Source organism: Cyrtonyx montezumae, unplaced genomic scaffold (genome assembly GCF_038088225.1).
Source record: "Cyrtonyx montezumae isolate F1298 unplaced genomic scaffold, pur_monq_1.0 scaffold_3, whole genome shotgun sequence".
Taxonomy (NCBI): domain Eukaryota; kingdom Metazoa; phylum Chordata; class Aves; order Galliformes; family Odontophoridae; genus Cyrtonyx; species Cyrtonyx montezumae.
The window spans coordinates 72,229,540-72,245,564 of record NW_027072034.1 but is presented as its reverse complement, the minus strand read 5'-3'; the positions used below and the strand labels follow the sequence as shown (position 1 = coordinate 72,245,564).

At 46.2% G+C, this 16,025-nt stretch overlaps 1 protein-coding gene across 1 annotated transcript in view; it reads left to right on the top strand.

Moving 5' to 3' along the window:
* LOC136052854 (prostaglandin F2 receptor negative regulator-like) overlaps nt 1-16,025 on the top strand; it is a 96,195-nt gene that overhangs the window by 30,844 nt on the left and 49,326 nt on the right. The window contains 3 exon segments of the mRNA XM_065743281.1: nt 3,591-3,774; nt 3,777-3,878; nt 3,881-3,940. Coding sequence (XP_065599353.1) covers nt 3,591-3,774; nt 3,777-3,878; nt 3,881-3,940 — 346 coding nt within the window.

Below are 16,025 nucleotides of genomic sequence, written 5' to 3'. Positions count from 1 at the left end.
TACTTATTTTTTTCCCATCAATCTGCAAATAATTAATTCACAAGTACTTTTTACATGAGGCAGTCAGCTCTAGCCAGGACAAATCAAGGTAATTTCCTGCTCTTTTGATCAAATGCCAGTAGGACTTTATCTTGGACAGCTCAATAGACACAGGTTTTAATGCATAATACATAACGGGTAAGCTGAGTTTTTCACAGTTCTTTGAGAGCACTCTACTATAGCCCATATTTCTGTTCAGCTACCAAGAAAGAAATGACAAGGGGCATATATTTTCTGTCCAGGTACGCTCAGGAGCATTCCACCAACCTGACCATGCAGCTCAGAGGCTGCCAGGCTAACATCAGCCACAGCCTCCTGGGTGGAACATGCCAGCTAGTTTGTAGAGTAAGGCGAGATTTAATGAGGGTTGAGGATGAGTATTGTGCCCGCTCCAAAATCTCAGGCAAACGTTGAGAGAATGAAATCAAGAGACACAGAGTTTGGCCAGCACACGAGATATTGTTCCTAGCTCACAAGGAAAGGATCTTTTAATGAAGAGTCACAACACAAGGTGGCACATCCACATGGAAGACAGTCTTTACACTGCGGCTTCCTTTCCCTGGGGCTGTCAGGTAAGCAGCTTGGAAGTGGCTGAAAGTCTCCTTCCTGCCCTCAGTGTATGTGTACTGCTGGCAGAGCAGCCGAGCACGGCCCTATCGTCCTGCCTTGCCCTCTCTTTGTTGTGGAGAGCTTATGGCTGCCACTCAACAGCCCTCAGGCAATGGGACCACAGGATTTCTCCACTGCTTAGGGCTTGCAGCCAGCAATCAGCACAGAAGCAGCACTTCTGCAGCCCCTGCCCTGGGCAGGGTGCTGGGCCTTGTCTGGGCAGGCCCTTCTTTTCTCAGAGATGCATGGGTTTCCTGAATGCCACATGCCTTGCACCCCACATTCCCTGTGGGCGCTCATCTCACCTCTGCTGCTCAGGAACAAGGTGAAGAACGCATCCATGTTCCTCGACAGGGAGGCTTTGCAAAGCCTGGTATGTATGTGCAGGAGGAGTGGTGCTAGCAGGGAGGGTTTGCAGGTGGCTTTCTTGAGGATCAGTGTGCTCATGTTTATGCACATACGTGTGCATATTGTTTCATATAGCCCTCCAATTGTGATCCTTCCCTGAGAGTCTGCTGGCTAATCTAGTTACCCCAAAATGAGAGACGCCTTCAGCCCATGCATTATGCAGCAATCTAGGTATGAAGAAATGTAGGCAAACGTTCCTGCAGTGTCATCAGTAAGTGAAATATATGTGGTATCTACGCAACAACAGCAATGCTAAATGCTGAAAGTCAAACTGGATGCAAACAACTGACCACATATTTACTCTGCATGTCATAAATAAACATGGGGAGAGCACAAAAACAGAAGAAGATATTTGTCTCGACTTTACGCTCGGAGAAAGCTTTCAACTCAGTCTGGCTCCCATAGCTGAACTATACAAAATGGAATTGGCAAGGGGAAAAAATGACATAATCACATACATGCAACAATCCATTTGAAAGTAGGACACGCAAAAAAGGAAGAAAGCCAGCTTTGAAGGAGAAGGTAGACTGATGCTGTGGTCAGCTCCAGAATTCTTCTTTCTGGCCTCTGCATCACAGATTCATCAGCCTCAGAGAAATAGTTCTCAAATTGAATGGGGGATCTCAAACATCTGCCTAAGTTGCCTAATATTCTTTAACACTCCATGCTGCAAGATCGTATAGTGAGAAAGGAAGAACATCAGTGACACCTGGCCTGATAAAGATGTCTTGGAAAACGGAGGTGCAGGAAGAGGCCTGGGGATGAGCTCCATGTGCTTTTCGTGTAGTGTAGCAGTTAATGACCTAATTTCATTTTTGGATGCGTGAGAAGAGGGAAACCAAACAATGACAGAGAAATGATTTTCCTTCTGTGTGCAGCACGTGTACAGACCACAATGATATTGTATCCAGGGTCAGTGCCTGTGTGTCAACAAGCACTTGGAAATATGGGAGAATCCACAAAATGCTGCAGGGGCTGAAAACTGAATCATACAATGCAAGGCTTCAAACAAAACCTATTCAGTGCAGCAGGGAGAAGTGATAGGTGCACAGGATAGTAGACAAAGGTGTAACCGGTCCTGACGTCTCGAAGTCGAAGTTAGATAATTTCAACCTTGAAAGAAGCAATTTTCTAGCAGCAAGAATAATTAAACACTGGAACAAATTAGTAGCTGGTGTAAGGCACTTGCCATTCCTTGGAGCCTTTAAGATGAGATGTGCTGTCTCTCAAACAAACCTGCTTTGATCAAACTGCTGAGAAAAGCGCTGTGGCTCATGTGTACAGGTCAGATTAAGGGGCTACAGTCGCCCCTTCTGTTTTCAGATCTTTATGGTAAGGAAAGGGTTTCTACTAAAAAATGGGGGCTGTCACTTGTTGAGAACACCACACCACAGCTCAGGAGAGCAGGAATTTACCTTTTCACCAGTGCCAGTAATATTCTAAGGCAACAATGAAGCAGATATCTGCATCTGGTGCTTACAATGAATTTCAAATGGGACGACCAGAAGGAAAGGCTTTCCTATGACACAGTGGAAATCACCAAGGCCACTTCTTGCAGAAATCTGCTGCTCTAGCCATTCAGCCCTGTAATGCAGGTCCTCATCAGCAACCCTAACCCAGCAGATGAACACGGTGAGTGGGGGCCAGGCTGGGAGCACGGAGCTTCTGTCAGCAGCACACTTGTGCATGCAATGAGCCACATCCATACATACCAGCCTGCGTTGCTGCTGCCAGGTTGAAGGAGCACAGGGGGAGATATTTGGACTAGAGTTTGATGAAGGATCAGTAGTTCAAACAGCATGATGAAAGTGGATGGGTAAAAGGGAGAGATCTCTGCTTTCTGAATTTGACACAAGGGACGTGGATTACAGAGGGGATGTTTTTCAGTGAAGAAATTCAGAAGAAATGTGTTCGAATGGTGGCAGTGATAGAAGCAGGTGGCATGAACAAGTGGGCATAGGGGCATTATAAACACAGATGAAGGCAGCCCTGTTTGGTTTAGGCATCCTGCTGGCAGCTGCAGCCCCGTTCTGAAGACTTCGGTGGGACAGAGCTGTATGTTGCACATACATCTCGCCTGGAACCGAGGTCAAGCAACTGCAGCTGGAGGGTGAAAGTTCTCTCAGCCCATCCGAGGAGGGTTCTGTCTCATTCCTATCAGGCAACGCCCTCCTTACTGTAAAGCACACAGCAAATGAATGTCAAAGTCCAACCTACAACGCAGCCTGATAAGCATCCGCAGGTACACACGCAGCACATACTTCCTGCTGCCGGGAGCACCCAGCCCAGCTCCAGGCCCCGCGGTAGCCACGCTCTAGTGGGGGCAGAGGGCCGAGCGGCTCAAGGCCGGACACAGAGCCGTCCCAAGCGGTGCAATACATGAAACAGACCTGGCTCCGCCACGCGGGCCCGCAGGGAGCCGGAAACGCACGGGGCGGGAGCACTCATGTTTAACACGGCCGACGGGGCTGAAGCGGCCTTTCCCGGCCACGTGTGCGGGGAGAAGGGTAACGGCGTCCCCTCGCGCACCCCAGCTCCATGCGGGCGGACGGCTCCGCTTCACCCCTCCCTTCTCGGCGGCGGGGGCCGGGCCGGACCCGCACCTCCCCCGCTACCTGCGGGCGGGGGCGCGCGAGGGCGGGCGCTGGGGAAAGTTTGTCTCTGTGGTTGGCTGCGCGGCGCGGCGCGGCGCGGCCGGTCGGGGCGGGCGGGCGGCTCCGAGCGCTCGCAGGGCAGCGGGAGGCGAACGGCCGCCGGTCCCCGGGACGAGAGCGGAGCAGAGCGTGTGCGGCGGCCGCCATCCGCCTCGCGAAGAGAGAGGCACTCGCCGGCATGGGGCAGCGCGGGGAGAAGGTGCCCTGCCTGCTGCTCCTGCTGCTGCTCGGTGAGCGCGGGGCCGGCGGGAGGGGACCGGGGCAGGGCTGTGCTCGGCCGCAGGTAGCGGGGAGGGCAGGGCGGGCCCGGCGGGGAGAGGGTTGTGGGGCCGGGCTGTGCCGCCGGGCTGTGCGATCCTTCGGTGGGAGACTGCCGCCCGGCCCGGGCCGCCCGCGGGCGTTGTCGGCCGGAGCTGCCCGCACGCCGCGGCTGGAGAAGTTTCGGAGGGGCTCCGGGGGGTTCGGCGTGCGGGAACGCGGGCTGCTCGCGGGGAGTGAAGCTAAGGGATCCTCGGGGCGGGAGCGGCACGGCAGCGGGGTGGCGGTGCGTTTCTTTTTATCGGAATTGCGATGTTTTGCTTCGCGAGGCGGCGTCGGGCTGCGGCACCCGTTGCCGGGGGTGAGGCGAGTGGAGCGGGGAGGTGCCCAGGTGAGAGCCGTGCCTGGCGGGCAGCGAGCGGGAGCCCCGCCGGGCTCGGCTCGGAGGGAGCCAGATGTAAACGGCGTACCCCCGCACCCCGCCCAGCGACGCTTTTCTTCGAGCGGAGCATTATTTTGCTGACTTAGTTGGTGCTCGTACTTTTGACATCGCGATGACTAATTCTTTTCTACGGCTGCCAGAGCGCGCTCTCCCCGCGGCCGGGCTGCGGGATCCTCCGCGGGCAGCGCTGTGGGGCACAACGCCGGGCTGCAGCCGGGCCGGGCTGGCGGCGTGGGGGAGCGCAGCCCTCCGCACTGTGCCTTCTGCTGGTGGCTGGGGATGCCCATCTCGGCGCTTCTCACAGCGCGGGCACCCGGCCGGCTGGGAAAAGCAGTGACAGACCGGGGAGAACTCCCGTAGCGCTGTTTCGAAACAGAAAGGGAACGGTATTTCTCTGAACTTCTCAGTGTGTATTTGCTGCGTGGGTATCTGCTGCTATAGGTACTTGGTAGCTCTGTGAAGTGCTCCAGCTGCTCTGAGATGGGTGTGTGAGGAGCTGGGGAGCTGCTCTTCCTCTCACTGTGCAGAGAGGAGTCCTGCTGCCAGCGTATGTTTTCTATCAGCTCCTCAAAAGAGAGGAGAGTTGTCTCTTTCTTTTAACCGACGTGCTCCAAGTGCTTATACAGAAATGCATCAACAAGGTGGCAGGAAGGAGTTGAGGTATGGAATAGTTCGTTGGCATGGGCTGCCCACGGAGGTGCTGCAGTCACTGTTGCTGGAGGTGTTTGAGAACTGTTTAGATGTGGCACTGAGGGACGTGGTTAGTGGGCATGGTGGGTTGGTGGTTGCACTGGGTGACCTCAGTGGTCTTTTGAACCGTAATGATGCTATGATCCCTTGTGTGTACTTAGACTTGATTGCTTCATTCAGATTTTTACAAAATAGTGCAGCAAATTGCTGAAGTATCCAGCTGTGGCAAATGTTTTCTCAGCCTTTCTCCTGGATGCAGCACCTTTGTTGTTTGTCAGTGCCAGCATGGGTAAAGAGATGGTAGATCCTGGGCTAAAGGCCTAGGAGAAGGCCTTGCAAAATCCTCAGCAAAGCAGAACAGGCTGTGCGAAGATGCTGGAGTCAAAGCAAGAGCGATAGAAGAAATGTATTTATCTTTCCCTCTTGAGTAAAAGTTAGCAAATGGTTGCATAGTCACCTTTTTTTCTGACTCTCACGTACCTATCCAGGTCTGTGACTACTTCTCAGGGAGCACAGGTGCTTTTTCTGAGATACTTCATCTGTGTTCTCCAGATTTCTCGATTGCTATGTTTTGACACAGCAACAGCTTGTTCTCTTTAGGTAGCCTCTGTTGTATTTGGCTCTAATCCCCGAATCGAGATATAAGCCTGCCTCGACAAGATTTGAAGTAAGCAGTAGGGGTCATTTATAAATGCAACCGCATGCTTGATTAGAGGAGAATGTGTGTAAAAAATAATACATACCCATCCATCTATCTGCATAAACAAATGCTCAGGGATGTTTGAGATTACAGCTTTTGCATCTAAAAAGCCGATGGGTTAAATTGGTTTTGTGTTGTTGTTTCTTAGTGGTTGTTTTCTGGTCTCCATAATCCTTTTCAAATATGTAACTGCAAAACAGATCTATATATTTTCTTAATGGAGAAGCAGTTACATATCTCAATAAGGTACTTTTAGAAAGTGAACATTTCAGTTGTCTGTTTTAAGATGCCTTTCATCAATGCATTTTTGTGTGAAGTTCTGTGTTTTAGGAGGCAGAGGAATAGACACATTATCTGAAAATGTGAACTATTCCTGATACAGAAAGAAATCAGTCACTTGGAAGTTAATTTGGAAAGAGCTTGAGCAAAACATTAGTAATAAGAACTGGGTTAAAGTAAGGGTTATGATAGTGTCTGTCAGGGTCTCTTAAGTCTGGAAGAAAGGACAGTAGATGGACTGTAAAGTGAGGTTATCTGTTACAATGGAAATACATCTTTTTAATGCTTTGCTTTTGACTTCTGGAGATGCTGTAGTAGCCTCCCAGGCCTGCCCTACTGGAGATCCTGCTTCTTTAGAGGCTAAGTGATAGTAAGTGATGAAGCCTATTGTGTAGATCTCTCTAATAAAATAGCATTGTCTAGTGGTACTGCTTTTCAATCTCTGACCAGGAATAATGAGACATATCCTCCATGGCCTTTGTTCCTAACCTGAAGAATCATGGAATCACCAAATGGTTTGAGTTGGGTCTTTAAAAATCATCCAGTCCAACTCCCTTGCAATGAACAAGGGCACCTACAGCTCCATCAGGTGCTCAGAGTCCCATCCAGCCCATGTCTCCACGGATGAGGCATCCACCATCTCTCTGGGCAGCTTGTTCCAGAAAGCAACTTTTCCTTTAAATCCAGTTTAAATCTCCCTCTTTCAGTTTGAAAACATTTCCCCTCATCCTGTCACTTCAGACTCTGCTGAAGAGTCTGCCCCCTTCCTTCTTACAGTCCTCTCTAAGCACTGAAAGGCCACTCTCAGTTCTCCCCAAAGCCTTCCCTTCTTGGGGCTGAATGGCCCCAGCTCTCTCAGCCAGTCCTTGTAGGGGGAGGGGTTCCATCCCTTGGATCAAGAAAGTACCCCCAACCTGAATTGAAGAAGAAAGGTAGAGGCTGTCATGTAAGCAGGTATGTTTGGTGGTTGGTATTTTCTGCTGTAACAAACCAGCATTGCTAAGCACCTTGCTTGAGTCTTCTAATGTTATGCATCTGTATAGGAATACCAGTAAGTTTGTCCTGAGACTGAGTGAAGCTTGTTGAAATGTTGCAGTAGGGCTTCTGCCTGCTACTGTAGGTGAGGCAAGCTGTGGGAGAAGTCTTATGTGACTGGCTCTGAAGGAGCAGTCTGGAGAACTATTTTCTCTGTATATAGTGGTGACAAAATAGCACTGCAGAAATGCAAAGAAGAGCTGAAGTAAGCTGAAATAGCTAATTTGTGATAATCTCTATGGCCAGATGGCATTTGCATGGATGCTGTAAAAGAACTGAATTGTTAGCTGAGCTATGGGAAGAATAAGTAAGTTATTAAGATACTGAATCCTGGACAATGTTTTACTCCTTTAAAAAAAGGATCTGAGGATGGTTTTTGGAATTAATTGACTTGTGAACTTCAGGAATGAGAACTAATTAAAGACTGGAGCTCACAGGCAAGCTGTCACAGCTGCTGATAGGCAGGGCTGCCAGCAATGCCTGTAGTGTGTCTGCTTGGCACTTTGCGTTATGAGGGACATCTCTTAAATTGTTTAGTATCCTGCAAGACTTCAGGCTGAAATTTTCAGGGCTGTGTGTCTACCCTAAATTGACCTCTTTTTTTTTTTTTGTTGGTTATTTTTTTTTCCATCCCTAGAAGACAAACAAATAATAATAAAAAGAGCTCAATTGTTTCCAACCTTTCCTTTTTGGAAGTGGGGAAGGCAGAGAGAAGCAGGGCCAATTCTCCCTCTCTGGTCTCCAACAAATAATAACATTGCAGCTGCTAAGCTGAGAAGTTGTAGCACCTCCGTGCTTTCAAGTGAGGGTTGGAAATTTGGCTGGAGTTAACTGTGCATCGAGAACGTGGCTTTTGCTGTACTTGTGAAAAATGCCCAAATTTGGCCACATTATAAGACTTGGAAAAGCGTCAGTTTCTAAAAGCTCAGTAGGGAATTAGTCTCATGCCCCTCGAGAAAGCACTCTGTCATTGCTTTTAAGGTGTCAAAGGATTATGGCTGGAATTAGCAGTGGGGAGGTGGAAGCTGCCTTTTTATTCCAATTTCAGAGTTCTGTAAATGTGTAGAGAAGGTGTTTTTTTTTTTTTTTTAAATGCCTTCTCCAAACTGGCTAGTATTGAAACGGTGTGCTTGTCTGTGTGGATCACTGGTTGTATCTGCTTGTAAGAGCCTGCTGCTTCACAGACAAAGTGTATATCATCTTTCTTATACGTGGCTTTTCGAAAAATCAATGTAAACTTTATGTGCAGTTTGCAACTTCTGTTCTCTGCTTCAGCTCTTCTCTCAGGCTTTTCTCCAGGTGTCCCTCTTTATCTTTCGTTTCATGCTGGCTGTAAAACATCTCCTGCTGCTGCTCCCCAAAAAACTGGAGAACTTACCCTACTCTTCCTGTTTAATAGGCTTGATTTGTCTGGGCTTGCCTTTCTGCTGACTTCCCTAAAGATGTGGTTTAGCTATGCTGCTTCATGTTTGCTTCGTGTCTGCAGTTTGCATGCATTCATGCTTTCAGAGTTGCTCCTTTCTTGCCGTATGGGTAGCCATTAAAAGGAGTTTGGTGGGACTATGACTGGGGTGGTGTTGGCTAGCAAGAAGCTGGTCCTGACAAAAACTCATTCTTCTTGGGCTTGTTGGCCTTCAGAAGAATAATTGCCAGTGTAAATGACTTTGTTTCTGTGCATGTTCCACTGTTAGCTCCAACTGCAGAGAATTTAGCATTGTATTTCAGGCTTTGATACAGTGTGGCTGTGGGGAATCTTTGAGCAGCTCTAACAGCATTGTTCTCCTACACGCATTAAAATGATTGTTGCGAGAGAGGCATCCATAGGGACCTCTGCCAGCTTCTTATTGATGTGTTCAGTTTCATCTATTGACACACTACCCTTCATTATTACGCAGTGAATCCTATGGCAGTGGAATTTGCTATTAAATCTTCAATGCAAAAGAGAACTGGCAGTAGCCGCTTTAAAAGCAGCGTGACCTCTGTGTTTGCAAAGAATAGCTTCTAAATATGAAGCAGATGCTGAGCTAATACAGGATACTTCCTAAATTTTCAGGGTACCAACTATAATCATCTAGAGAAAAACACAGAATTCGTATAACTCGTGAGTAATTGTGTAAGATTCAGTACTATTTTTTCTCCAGTAACATGTGCCACGCTAGTTCTTCCATGTGTTTGTGCCTAAATACAGTGAGTAATACCTAGGTGGAAAATAGGCAATTATTTGTCAGTGGGAACTGGCGGAATTAGCAGTGAGGTGTTGTTCTTTCCCTTTTGTGCTCTTATCTTACTTAGGCTGCTAGATGGTGGGGCAGGTGATGTGTCTTCCTCTGGCTTTTGCCATACTCACAAAGTATTTTGTGCTTTCAGAGCACCACCCGTGATATGCACCCGATATTACAACCTCTACCTTTACCCAAATCACAGGATGGTTTGGGTTGGAAGGGACTTAAAGCCCACACAGCCCCAACCCCCTGTCATGGGCAGGGCTGCCCCTCACCAGCTCAGGCTGCCCAGGGCCCATCCAGCCTGGCCTTGAGCCCCTCCAGGGATGGGGCACCCACAGCTTCCCTGTGCAATCATGGAAATGTTAGAATTTTCAGAAGCCTGGTGAAGCCCAGTGGCATCCTTTGTTTTGGGAGGTGAATGAAATTTATGTCTATGTAAAAGGGCATTTCTACTGTATGCTTGCTTATGTATGTATGCTTGTTTATATTCAGTTCATATGGACATTTAAATTAATGCAGAGTAATAAATCTATTGCATCAACCTTTTGTTTCCTTTTGATCTCCCAGTTTAGTTCTAGATGAGGCTTGCAGTATGTACATCTTGGTTTAGAGAGCTGAAGTGCCTGGAGCAGGCTTCCATTAGGGAGGGAGTAAATAGTGTGACAGCTTATCAGAGATAAAATCGTTCATTGTCTGGGGATGGCAGGTGGCAAGGTAACCCTCAGCCCTATGGTTCTGTCCTAAAGCAGTGGTGAAAGGACATTAAAGCTATTGACTAAGCTCTGGATGCTGGCAGCTGTATTGATAGGCACCTGTCAATAGCTGTAGAACAACTCGCCATACCACCCTAGGTTTAGGAGGTTTATTATTTAAAAAGAAGAAAGAAAGAAAATAAAATAACAGGAGTCGTAGGGCACGGAATCATGGCTGTTGTTATGAATGAGTTAAAGGTATGTGTGTGGGGGGCAGTGGTGTTGGGGGAGCTATCACCAGAAAGCAGCCTTGGTAGAAACCACAAGTTTCTTGAAGCTCTGCAAATAAATCTTGAAATATCTGAGTTTTCTGAGTAAAGTTTTCTGCTCACCACTGTCAGGTAAATGGAATATCTAATTGTGGACTCCTGCAGAGTTTAAAACAAGGACTGAAGCGGGATGTGTGTCGCTGGCTGCAGGGCATGCTGTGGTGTCTGAATTGATTGTGGTGTCTGCCTTTGGAGTTTGAAAGGGACGACTGATGGGGGAGGCTGCAGTGCTGCTAATAGGGTTGCTGGGTGGGGTTGCCCTTCCAAAATAGCAGAACAAATGAGACTTCAGCTGGTATCTTCGCTCCTGCTCAGCACTGGAAGGCACAGAGAGCATGCCTGTTCCAGACCTTGTCTTCCCAGTAAACCTACAGGGATCAACTGAGATGAGCCAAAGCTACTTGCTAAGTAGCTGTTAAAGGTCATTTAAAAGATTTTTCTGCTGACCCCCTGAGTGTGAGGAGTTGGTTTCTGGTTAGCATATATAGAGAGATTTTTTCTTCCTGCCTGTAGCTGAGAGACACTTTGCTCAGAGTGAAAGTAGGGATATGTACTTGTAGAAGGCCTAGAAGTGAGACATGCTGGACCACCTTAGGACCCTTTCTTTAGGACCTTTGTGTATTAAAGGTATTGAAGGCTTGTTGGGAGGACTTGTTTGTAGGTTATTCTTTCTTCCTACTCAGGTGTCAAAGTGTCATGTTGACTGGGATAATATGATGAACCAGACTGGGGCTTGAAGCCTTGTGCAGATTATCAGAGGACAAAGATACAAGACCTCATGGTGTTAAGGAGTGGTGGACGACAGCTAATTGAAGGGAGTTTGGTAATGTGAAGGTAGAACTTTCTGCTTCTGAGCATGCTGAGTCTGGCCTACAGATTGGCCTTGCTATGCCTATGTGAAATGAATTATTGGTTTTGCTCTACTTCTGAGTGAGTGTATATAGTCTGGCCTGAGAGAAATGGAGACATGTCCTGGCTGACAGAGTAGTCAACAAGTTTGCTCCTTGACCATTGGCTGCATGAGCCCAGTACCTGATTTCCAATGCAGAACAACTGGATGTATCTTGGCTATGCCTGGCACTTTCATGTGGAGGTTGTTGAGAGGAAGTTTGTCCTGCTCTTGCCTGTTCTGTTTGCGTGGGTAAGCAAAGAACTTTAACCTTTAAAGGTACTTGAGTGCTTCTCATTACTATTTAACATCACTATTTCCCTCTGCACCTCTCCATAAATGGTTGTTTTTACATGCCTTAGAAATATTGAAAACAGTTGCCAATTCATTATTTATATATGTACAGCCAAGGTGATTTTTAACGTGCTGTAATTAATACCCCTACCTTTAAGACCTCCTTGGAGTTTTGGATGTATGCCGTTAGGTTATGATAGAAAAGTGACCTGATAATCTGTTTAGCAGGATCCCTAAATCCCTCTCAAGTGGTTTCATGTACTGCCTCTGTAGTAATTCACTTCTGAGTGTTACATTTACCCTTACACTACTTAAAACAGAGGTCTGTAGTACTTCAGAGGCAATGCTGCATGGAGGTAGATCCTGCTGAGCATGAGCCAATTTAGCTGAGCCTGTTACAACATATTCTGTTGAATTAAACTTAGTTGTTTTGGACGTGGACATGTGCTTTCTAAAGATGTACAAAATGGAACAAGTATGGCTCCCCCATGCTTTTATTCAGCCTTTGCATCCTGTGGAGAGGGCAGGTTCCTACATTCAGCGTACTATGGGCGTTTGTGGGGACTTGTGGAGGGATCCGTGTCTCTGGTTCATGAGCCTGAAAGCATCTCCCAGCTGGCCTGCCTGGACCAAAGCTTTTCCTCCTTCTTATTGGAAAAGATGATGTGTGTGCTATGTATTGAAATAGATAAAGTGCAGTGAATGGCCGCTGAGAAATTTGAATAGAACTCATCTGGGGGAATTCTGCTTCTCGGCTGATAGATACTGCTGGTGTTTTTATGAGAGTGGAATCTCTCTCTTGCCCTCTTTCAGAAAGTCTATTTCTGTACATGAAGTCATCTCTTGCCGGCCTTTTCTTTCCTCCATTTGAATCCACTGCTACCTAAACAGTCATCTCAGCAGTATCAGAAGTATGAATGCTGGCAAGGGTTTTGTCAGGTTGTCCGGGTTGTTTAGCTCTGCAAGAGAGTGAAATCGTACAGATGTTCCTCACTGCATCTCTGTTGAAATGAGGACTGATATGACATCTCTTCCAGTGGATCAGTTGGCCTAAAGAACTCTAAGGAATATTGCCTTAGACCACTGTGGTTACATAAATATACTGCTACCAGATTATACAGTTATTCTGTGACTTGAAGTTATAATTCTGATTATGATTTCTGTCACATGTGTTCTGAATTATGCATTGCATTGAACCTGTCACAAGTTTGAAGTAATAACAAAACTAGAGTTTTAAACCAAGAAAGTTCTAAAATGAAATAGTTGCCATAATACTCTTTGCATTTATGGTGATAGTCATAGAAAAATAATAATGTCCATTTCTAGATTTTTTCATGTACTTGAGCAAATTGAGAATTAAAAGATGCTAAGTTTTTATTATTTTTTAATGTCGAGCTAGAAACCAAGTGGAACCAATTAGTGTTTTCTTTCCTCTGTCATTTCACTACAAGAAAGTTATCAAGGCCCTGGAGCATATCCAGAGAAGGGCAACAAAGCTGTGAGGGGTCTGGAATACAGTTCTTAGGGGGAGTGGCTGAGGGAACTGGGATCGTTCATTCTCATTGCTCAGAGGAGGTCTTATTGCTCTCTACAACTGCCTGAGGAGGTTGTGGCAAGGTGGGGGATTGAACTAGTGGTAGGACAAGAGGGAATGGCTTCAAGTTGTGCCAGGGAAAGCTCAGGTTGGATGTTAGGAAGCACTTCTCATCTAAAAGAGTGGTCAGATGCTGGAATGGGTGTGGATGTGGCACTGAGGGACATGGGTAATGGATGTGATGGGGATGGGCTGCTGGTTGTACTAGGTCATCTTGGAGGTCTTTTCCAACCTTGATAATTCTGTGTTTCTATATTGCTGGTATTTAAGGACAATACATGGGCAAGCATTGAATTAAGTGACATCCAGGCTTAGCAGAAGCTTGTGAAATCAGGCTGGGGAAGTCTGTCCTTCCACTCACACTCTTTACAGACAGAAATTAAAGAGCCCCAATTTCAACTCTTCCCTGCAGGATGTTTCCCATAAGTCCGGACGTTGCCCATGGTCTTAGGTTGTCCTTGATATTTCTGGTGCGTGCACTTCAACAATGTTCAACTATGGCGTACTTCTGCAAAGACTGATTATAATTTTAGTTGATTTCTGCTTACAAGGTGATTTTTTTTTTTCAGTGGTAGTTGGTTGCCTGGCCATGCCTGTGACTCTTCCCTGGCAGTCAACTATGTGCACAACCCTTCTTAAAGAGCTTATCAGCTACGCGTAAGAAGTGTTTTTGATGATTTAGAGGACTGTGCCCGAGAGCTCTATTTTCCCAAAGATTTTGTAATCTGAATAATGTGATGTGAGTACAGCTTTATTAGAATTGTAAACTCCCATAATGATCAGAAGGGAAGAATGCATCTGCCAGGCGGATTAATAAAGATGGTTTCTTTTCATCAGTAGAGAGATTTTTTTCAATAGAATCTCAGAGAATTCTGGGAGATCTTAGTGATTGTACTAAGCATCTATAGATGATGGATAGGAAGTGAATTTCTTGTGTTGACCTGCTAAAAGATCAAAGTATGTTAGTGTGAAAAGGCTTGACAAAAATCTGAATACTTTAAAGCTGCCCAGGGAAGATAATTACGAAAGTGTTAAACTGATTATTTTTTTTAAACACCTATTTTCTTTAGTAAAGTGGATCTCCTTGTACAATAAAAGTAGAGTGCTTCCTTTCAGCGTAGGGATGGACTGGACTTCTGTACTTTAAGACTTCGTAGCAATCTCTTGTCTGAGGCTTATTTATTCCTTGTGAAAGGGACAAAGATCTTGAAATAATCTGTGTTTTGTCTGGGGAAAGGCAGAACCTGAGCTTGTAGCGTGCTCTGTACCCTACATTTTGATTTTCATAGGGCTTAGGCTATAAAACTGCAAACAGTTGAGGCATTTACAGGCTGCTGTTGCATTGCATTATGGCTGGTGCTCTTCTGCTTGGATTCTCTGAAATGTCTTAATTTGATGTTGTGTGTTTTAACTGGCTGAAGCTCCTGGGAAATGCTCTTCAGATCGTTAATCTCTTAAAAACTTGTTCTTATTTCTGAAAAATTTAGTGGGGACTCAAGGAGTGAGGTGAGGTGGAAGTCTTGTGGTTAAGTGTAGTGCTCTGTAAATGCTTTACCTTCTGTGCAGCTATTAGCCAGCAGCAGGAGTGCCTATGAAGAACTTTGTTGTTTTCTTACAGCAGTAATAATTCTGATTGCTGTCTAATAGCAAACAGGCTTTTGCTATAGGATATTTCCTGATGTTGCGCAGCATTCAGTGCCATTTCTTGCTTATCCTATTTTGCTAATGCTCATGAGAACAGGCTTTCACTTCAGTTCACTTTCATCCTAAGCGACAAAAGCACACATCTTAGGTGTAGGCTGGTGTTGTGCAGCTGCATCTCACATTTCTGTTTTTCTTCTGATTTTCTTGTATCAGTCGGCATTCTGCATTTGCATTCTGAAAGATATGTCAGTTCATACCATCTTTGCTGCTATGACTGGATGAACAGTTCTCCTTGAATTCTCGTGGATTCCAGGGCAAATTATAATAAGGGATCAGGACTTGCTCTGCATTTTGGACAGCAGTGTTTCTTGGTGCTGCTTTCTGAGCCTTAATCAAAAGTACCTCTGAGGAGCAGTAACGCTCCCTGTGTGTGGAGTTCAGAGAGATGCATTTTAGTTAAAATGAGCTAAAATCTCAAAGATACTTAGGAGTTGCTACTGAGAATCTTTTCTCACTGTTCAGAAGTGTGGACTGCTAATTTTAGTGTGTCTGTGGACAAGTCTGCAGCTTTCCTGATGAATTTTAACACTTTCAAATTTCTAAATTGGTGTATTTTCCACGTCCTGTTCACGTGGTGTTCTGTATTGTGTGCTGTTAGACAGCTGCTGCACTTGCACCAGGCATAATTTCTTTTCAGTCAATGCTAAAATAATTCCCTTGTGTTAATACAGTGGCTGGTGTAAGACTTCTAAGATTTAGCCTGCAATGTAGAATTGTAGAATCACCAAGGTTGGAAAAGACCTCCAAGATCATCTTGTCCAACTGTCTGCCTATCACCAATAGTTCTCACTAAACAGTGTTCCTCAACACAACATCTAAATGTTCCTTGAATACCCCGAGGGTTGGTGACTTCATCACCTCTCTGGGCAGTCAATTCCAGTGCCTGTCTGCTTTCCTCAGATCAGTATTTCCTAACATCCAGCCTGAATCTCCCCTGGTGCAACTTGAGGCCATTCCCTCTTATCCTGTCACTAGTTACAGGAGAGAAGAGGCCAACCTCCAGCTCACTACAGCTTCCCTTCAGGTAGTTTTAGGGAGTGATGAGGTCTTCCCTGAGCCTCCTCTTCTCCAGGCTAAAAAATCCCAGCTCCCTCAGCCACTCCTCATAAGCCCTGTGCTCCAGACCCCTCACCAGCTTGGTTACCCTTCTCTTGACACAGTCCAGGGCCTTGATGTCTTTCTTA